General features: G+C 43.3%; 1 protein-coding gene and 1 non-coding gene across 2 annotated transcripts; one reads left to right on the top strand and one right to left on the bottom strand.

Annotated features, from left to right (window-relative positions):
- Positions 1–253: 253 nt before the first annotated feature.
- LOC140855861 (uncharacterized) lies at positions 254–2,043 on the bottom strand. The gene is made up of 3 exons (XM_073253051.1): positions 1,806–2,043; positions 1,606–1,704; positions 254–954 (listed from the first exon to the last, which is right to left on the bottom strand). Exons 1-3 carry the CDS (start codon positions 2,041–2,043, stop codon positions 254–256), a joined length of 1,038 nt encoding a protein of 345 aa, XP_073109152.1.
- An 801-nt stretch (positions 2,044–2,844) lies between these two features.
- LOC140855114 (small nucleolar RNA R71) lies at positions 2,845–2,950 on the top strand. Its single transcript, XR_012138145.1, has one exon. It is a non-coding gene; the product is annotated as a small nucleolar RNA R71 (small nucleolar RNA).
- The last annotated feature ends 5,012 nt before the right edge of the window (positions 2,951–7,962 follow it).

Below are 7,962 nucleotides of genomic sequence, written 5' to 3'. Positions count from 1 at the left end.
TCAAGATTACTTCAACCTTTGCTTTATCTACTTCAATCCCCCGCTTGGATACAATATGTCCAAGCACGATTCCTTCACGAACCATAAAATGGCTCTTCTCCCAACTTAAAACCAAATTTGTCTCTATACATCATTGAAGAATCTTGGCTATGTTCTGAAGACAATCATCAAAGGTAGAGCCAAATACTGAAAAATCATCCATGAAGACTTCTAAAAATTTATCTACCATAGCAGAAAAGATGGCCAAAATGCATCATTGAAAAGTGGCTGGTGCATTGCAGAGACCGAATGGCATACGTCTAAATGCAAATGTTCCATAAGGGCATGTGAAGGTAGTCTTTTCTTGATCAGCAGAAAATATCGGTATTTGATTATATCTCGAATATCCATCTAGAAAACAGAAGAAACTTTGTCCTGCTAGCCATTCTAAAATTTGGTCAATAAAAGGCAAAGGAAAATGATCTTTCCTAGTAACGACATTCAGCTTTCGGTAGTCCACACATACTCGCCAACTAGTTGTTGCACGAGTAGGAATTAACTCACCCTCATCATTCTCTACGACGGTAATACCTGACTTCTTAGGTACTACCTGGGTTGGACTAACCCATTGGCTATCCGAAATTGGGTAGATAATTCCAGCATCTAGCCATTTCACTACTTCCTTTTTCACGACTTCCCGCATATTCGGATTCAATCTTCGTTGCATGTCCCTATGTGGTTTTGCCTCAACCTCACAGTGAATATGATGCATGCAAACAGAAGGATCTATACCCTTCAAATCGGCAATTGACCACCCTATAGCCTCTTTATGCTTTTTGAGTACCCTGACAAGTTTGTCTTCCTGGTCGTTGGTTAGGTCAGATGCAATGATCACTGGAAGGGTGTCATTGGATCCAAGAAATGAATATTTCAGCATGACAGGAAGAGGCTTTAGCTCTAGAGTAGGTGGTGCTTCTAAGGATGGTACCAGAGGGCTTGATTGAATTGGTAATTGCTCGTACTTTACAGTCCAAGGGGGATTGGTGCTAAAATTGGGAGGTTCTAGCAAAGCATGTATTTCTTTAGTGTATCCATCAATATCAAAATTATCCATTCCAAAATGTGTTAGACATGCCTATAAAGGATCTGAGTTGAGCAAGGCAGGAGCTTTATCTTCTATAACTTCTTCTAACAAGTTGATCTCATTATGGTCGTACACAGGTGGTCCCAAAGATGCATTGAAAATATTCAACCTTAGCTTCTTATTTCTGAAAGATACATCCATAACTCCGATCCTACAATTTATACAAGCATTAGCGGTTGCTAAGAAGGGTCTACCTAGGATGATTGGTATTTGGTTGGGGTTGCTGTCAGATTCCATATCCAGCACAAGAAAGTCAACAGGAAAGTAAAATTCATCTATTTTCACCAATACGTCTTCCAGCATTCCACGAGGTACCTTAATGGATCGGTCTGCTAGTTGTAAGGTCACCGTCTTGGGTTTTAACTCTCCAAATCTAAATAGGTTATATACAGAGCTCGGGAGAAGGTTGACACTTGCACCCAAGTCTAATAATGCCTTCTTAATCGTGAGGTCCCCTATGACACAAGAAATAATTGGGGTACCTGGATCTTTCAGTCTGGATGGGACAATTTGTTGGAAAACTGAGCTAGCCTGCTCGTTAGGTGGACTTTTCTTGGTATTTATGCCTTTGATTTTCGTTTCTGTGTACACAGGTCCTTTAGAAATTTAGCATAGGTTGGAAGAAGAGGTAAGTTTATCTGAACCTATTTAAATAGTTCCAACATTTCATTCATTTTTATACCCTTCTTATCAAGAGGCAGAGAGGATTCTAAAACACTGGGAAATGGAGCTTTAGGTGCAGGTGCTGGGTTAATAGGTTCTTTCTTCTCTTCAAGTTTCTTCTTTTCTGTTGTAGCTGAAATTGGTTGCTCTTGTTGTTGGATTACTTTAGGTTGATTTAAGATTTTTCCACTTCTAAGGGTCATAATCGATTTGGCATGTTCGAAAAAAGTTTCAGGACCAATGGAGCTTTCAGCCATGTACTGTCCTTTTGGGTTATTAATAGGCTGACTGGATAATTTGCCTTCTTCCCTCCTACTGAAAGCTATTGCTAGCTGACCTATCTGGGTCTCTAGCTTTGCTATTGATTGCGGGAGTGAAGGAGTTGGGTATTCATTTCTAGTCCTTTAAGTGCTTGCAGTACCTTTTCTTCGAAAGCCGAGCTATGAGTACTCGATGTGGGTTGAGGAGGGTTCTGGTATTGTAGCTGGGATGGATGCCTATAAGTCGCATCCGGATAACCTGATCTTTGTTGCACTGGAGGAACCACTGGTTGTGATTTCCATGAGAAATTCGGATGGTTTCTCCATCCCGAATTGTATGTACTAGAATAGGGGTTGTTCTATGATCTATGAGTAGTTTGGGCTTGATGGACTTGTTCTTGTACATATTCAGGAAACTGTGGTGCAACCGGACAATCATTCACATAATGAGTGGGGCTCGAACACAATGCACATATATCTTGTATCTGACGGGATGGAGAAGGTGACTGTCCTGTACTTAATAATCGATCTAACTTTTGGGATAATTCATCTACCTTATGATGGATATCTATGGCATTTCCTACTTCATATATTCCACCTCTCTTTGGGTTTAACATGGGTTTATCTCTAATAGAGGCAGACATATGATGTAATGAATTTTCACTTAAAATTTCAAACAGTTCCATGTCTTATTCTCATTTTTCAGCATGAATGTCCCACCGCATGATGCATTAACCATTTGTCAATGTCTTTCAGATAGCCCATCATAAAAATATTGGATTAATTGCCACTTGGGTACAGCATGGTGGGGACATTTTCTAATAAGGTCCTTTAATCTCTCCCATGTTTCATGAAATATTTCTCCATCTAATTGGGAAAAACTAGTTATGGCTTTCCTTATTTGATTAGTTTTTCCTATGGAAAAATATTTCTTGAGAAACTCTCCTTGCAGCTGGTCCCAGGTTGATATAGTCATGAAATCCAAAGTATGTAGCCAGTATTTGGCTTTGTCCTTAAGTGAGAAAGGGAATAATTTTAACCTAAGAGCATCATCAGAGAAGTTGTGAATTTTGATAGTTGAGCATATCTTAAGAAATTCTTCAAGATGTTTATAAGGGTTCTCATTACTAAGTCCATAAAATGAAGGTAACATTTGGATTATACTGGACTTAATTTCATATTGGGTGGCCTCCACAGGGGGCACTTGAATACAAGGAGAGTAGGTATATGTGGAAGGAGTAAAGTACCCCTTCAATTGCCTGGGTGGATCATTCTCCTGATTTCGGTCCATATTTTTACACTTGTTGGCTCTAAAGGATCTTTCTATTTCTGGATCAAAAGGTTAGATTTCTGGTCGTAACGATCTACGGCCAAGCATACACCTTACAATTATACTTTAAAGCAAACACAGAAAATTTTAGTTTTTATAATATATATATATTTTTATAATAAAGTGAGAAAAGAGTGAAGAAAATCTAAAGAGAAGAACCTAAGAATCTTAAATCTATGAAAAGGGAGAAATTAGTTAATGTTTAGATATTAATTGCAATCAACTTAAACAAGCATAGACTCTCTATCCTATGGTTAACCTAGATCTAGACAGCTCCTAACTTCCAAGACCGCCTTTGAGCACTCCAAGCTCAAGACTGACTAACTGACTCGGCCAGGTAAGTGTAAGATGTGGGAGGTTTCCTGTTCGTTGCTTTTCTTAGACACCAACTGAGTTGGCCAGGTCAGTCAACGAAACCAATTAAAAACCACTTTCTTTAACCACTTACCTTAGACACCAAGCAATTAACCAATCCGCACTCGGTTCAACTCTAGAGCTTTCTTGTCCTATTGAGCTCGAAATTTCTAGGGCTGACGTCTAGTTGATTTTAAAATTAAGGCTTGGTTTAATGCAAAATGAAGGATATGATTTTTGGACCAAGGAAGGGTGATCAAATCCCTACCTTATCTGGTTAATGGGTTATTGCCCTTAAGATTAATTATGGAGATGCAATGCAAAGAAACAAGATGTCCAATCAAGTTAGAAATTTTTATATTTGAGGTTACGCTATTTTAGTTAAGTGTTATGAAATGTTAGTGGCTTCTTTTTTTTTAAAAAAAAAAGGTTTATAGTTTTATCTTTTTATATATATTTTTTTATTTTTTTAATTTTGTAAGAAAATAAGTTTAAGTGATTAAGTCTAAAAAGCAATAAATCACTAGGCTATAAAAAGTAGCAAATTATTCTAAGAAGAAAAATTCCTAAGATTAAAAAGTAGTAAATTAGTTATGCAAGGTAATTATGTAATTATGCAAATAAGATTATCTAGCTAGAAAGCACTGAAAAAAATTTAAAGCGAGAAATAAAAATTGAAAAGTATTTTTTTTTTCAATTTTTTTAATTCAACCGTGCCAAGATCCCTGGCAACGGCACCAAAATTTGATGTGGAGTCATTGATAGTACCAAAATTAACTCTACTCACTACGTAGGTAGGATGAGTTGAGAACGTATCCTCAGGGACCTTGGGCTAAGTTGAGATTGCAAAATAAAAGAAAGAAGCATTGTTTTTGATTTAGAAAATAAATTATCTTAAAATTGATGTAATAAGAAAATAAAGAGCTCGGGAGTTTTGAATTAATTTTGTACTAACAGAGTTGTATCTCTTTTTTTTAATTAAATTGATGTGATTAATCTTTGAAAAAATACCTATCTTTCCTCGACACTCCCCGTACCCATAAATCACGGTGCATCTCCGAAAAGTACTAAGTAAACAACTCTTCTTTCCTCGGCACACCCCGTATCCATAGATCACGGTGCATCTTCAGAAAGTAAAAATTATTCCTAATATTAATCTAACAGGAAAGCATAAATAAAAGCATATGAAAGAGAGAAAATAAAGAACTTATGATAATTTAAATAAAAAGCATAATCTTTATTGCATATAAAGAAATACAAGAAAGTTTAGAACAATAAACCCGCTCTGTGTTGTTACAAAGTTTCTTCTCCACTCCCGAAACTACTAGCCTAGCTGCTCATGAAGTAGTCCCTTTTTTTTCCTTTATGCAAGGCTCTAGAAGAATTTCTGGGATACCCCTTAAATAGGAGTACAAGAGCCGTTTTATAGGTGTTAGGAGGGAGGAGTTTTACATGATTTTTCGATACAGGACTAAAGAAAAAAAATACTAAAGACCGCGCGTCTGAATGTCGCACCCACGTCTGCGCCTGCCTGCATGTCGTCCGCGTTCCGCCCGTGCTGCACGTCGCCTACGCATCGCCTGCACGTCTGCTGCCGTGATCCGTGCGTCGTTGTGCCACTCGCACCCGTGCTTGCCCGCGCTGTGCCGCTCGCACCCGCGTTCATGAGGAAAGCACCCATGAACAAGAAACAAAAGTTTTCCAATTACAAAAAGAAACTTTAGTTTCTTTAAAATGATGCCTATATCCTTTTGGATTCCTTGCATAGTATCTTCATTTTCTATAATACCGTATGCATCATTCTTTTATTTTAATTTCATTTTAAGTCTAATTTTCTTCAAACTTGAGTCTTTTTGATCTGCGAATCGGACTCTTTGTATCGACGATCACCTTTCCTGTAAAACATAAAAAGAAATATCAAATTCTTAATAAATAAGATAAATTAAATATAATTTTTTGCTTTAAAATATTTAAATTAAGTGTTAATAACTTTACCTTTGAAGAACTTTATGAAGCATTTTATGATTTAATCGACGAACTAAAGAAGCTAGGGATAAAGAATAAAGAGTTAAAATCAAAGAATCAATCTTTACTAAAATAAAATGAGAATTGTTGGGTATAAAATACCCACAGCCGAAGTCCTCAGCAGAATCAGCTCAAGGAGGACTCCGCCCGGACTCCTACGGGAACCGGGCTCCGATCGCAGCATCAACTCCAGGAGGACTCCGCCCGGACTCCTACGGGAGCCGGGCTTCGTCCTCGACTCCAACGGCTGCAGACAGACTTCGTCCGGACTCCTACGGGAGCCGGACTCCGCCGACAACTTCAACCGCAAGTAGACTCCGTCCGAACTCCTACGGGAGCCGGGCTCCGTCCTCAACATCAACTGCCGGTAAGCCTTGTCCGGACTCCTACGGGAGCCGGACTTCACCTTTGACTTTAATTGCAGGAAGACTCCGCCTGGACTCCTACGAGAGCCGGGCTTCGTCCTCGACTCCAACGGCTGCAGACAGACTTCGTCCAGACTCCTACGGGAGTCGGACTCCGCCGACAACTTCAACCGCAAGTAGACTCCGCCCGAACTCCTACGGGAGCCGGGCTCCATCCTTAACATCAACTACCGGTAAGCCTTGTCCGGACTCCTACGGGAGCCGGACTTCGCCTTTGACTTTAATTGCAGGAAGACTCCGCCCGGACTCCTACGGGAGCCGAGCTTCGTCCTCGACTCCAACGGCTGCAGACAGACTTCGTTCGGACTCCCACGGGAGCCAGACTCCACCGACAACTTCAACCGCAAGTAGACTCCGCCCGAACTCCTACGGGAGCCGGGCTCCATCCTCAACATCAACTGCCGGTTAGCCTTGTCCGGACTCCTACGGGAGCCGGACTTCGCCTTTGACTTTAATTGCAGGAAGACTCTGCCCGGACTCCTACGGGAGCCGGGCTTCGTCCTCGACTCCAACGGCTGCAGACAGACTTCGTCCGGACTCCTACGGGAGCCGGACTCCGTCGATAACTTCAACCGCAAGTAGACTCCGCCCAAACTCCTACGGGAGCCGGGCTCCGTCCTCAACATCAACTGCCGGTAAGACTTGTCCGGACTCCTACGGGAGCCAGACTTTGCCTTTGACTTTAATTGCAGGAAGACTCCGCTCGGACTCCTATGGGAGCCGGGCTTCGTTCTCGACTCCAACGGCTGCAGACAGACTTCGTCCGGACTCCTACGGGAGCCAGACTCCATCGATAACTTCAACTGCAAGTAGACTCTACCCGAACTCCTATGGGAGCCGGGCTCCGTCCTCAACATCAACTGCCGGTTAGCCTTGTCTGGACTCCTACGGGAGCCAGACTTCGCCTTTGACTTTAATTGCAGGAAGACTCCGCCCGGACTCCTACGGGAGTCGGGCTTCGTCCTCAACTCCAACGGCTGCAGACAGACTTCGTCCGGACTCCTACGGGAGCCGGACTCCGTCGACAACTTCAACCGCAAGTAGACTCCGCCCAGACTCTTACGGGAGCCAGACTTCGCACCTGATTTTGATTGCAGGGGGACTCCGCCCGGACTCCTACGGGAGTCGGGCTCCGCCCGCGACTTCAACTCCGAGAGGACTCCGCCCGGACTCCCACGGGAGCCGGACTCCGCCCACGACTCCGACCTCAAGGGGGACCCCGACCGGACTCCCACGGGAGCCGGGCTTCGTCGCCAACTTCGACTGCCGGTAAGATCTGTCCGGACTCCTACGGGATCCGGACTTCGTACCTGATTTTGATTGCAAGGGACTCCGCCCGGACTCCTACGGGAGCCGGGCTCCGCCCGTGACTTCAACTCTGAGAGGACTCCGCCCGGACTCCCACGGGAGCCGGGCTCCGCCCACGACTCCAACCATAAGGAGGACTCCGCCCGGACTCCTACAGGAGCCAGACTCCGTCATCAGCTCCGACCGCTGCCAAACTTCAGCTGACGGATCTGCACTCCCTGGCAGGCCACAATAACGGCCACGATCCTGCTCCACTTCCTGCGGCGGATTTCGCGCAGCTCCATCACTCCCTGACAGGCCGCAGTAACGGTCACAGCACTGCTCCACTTCCTACGATGGATTCCGCGCAGCTCTATCACTCCCTGACAGGCCGCAGTAATGGTCACAGCACTACTCCACTTCCTACGATGGATCTCGCGTAGCTCCAGTACTCCCTGGCAGGCCACAATAACGGTCACGATCCTGCTCCACTTC

Source organism: Elaeis guineensis, chromosome 1 (genome assembly GCF_000442705.2).
Source record: "Elaeis guineensis isolate ETL-2024a chromosome 1, EG11, whole genome shotgun sequence".
NCBI classification, from domain to species: domain Eukaryota; kingdom Viridiplantae; phylum Streptophyta; class Magnoliopsida; order Arecales; family Arecaceae; genus Elaeis; species Elaeis guineensis.
This window is presented reverse-complemented; position numbering and strand designations above follow the sequence as displayed.

Bases quoted from the DNA above. Each gene is read 5' to 3' on its own strand.
- LOC140855861 (XM_073253051.1), bottom strand. From the start codon at position 2,043: ATGGCTGAAAGCTCCATTGGTCCTGAAACTTTTTTCGAACATGCCAAA. The intron at 1,705-1,805 runs GTATAAAAATGA...CTGTGTACACAG, and splicing joins TCTGCCTCTTGATAAGAAGG to AAACGAAAATCAAAGGCATA. The intron at 955-1,605 runs GTACCCCAATTA...TACCATCCTTAG, and splicing joins ATCCAGACTGAAAGATCCAG to AAGCACCACCTACTCTAGAG.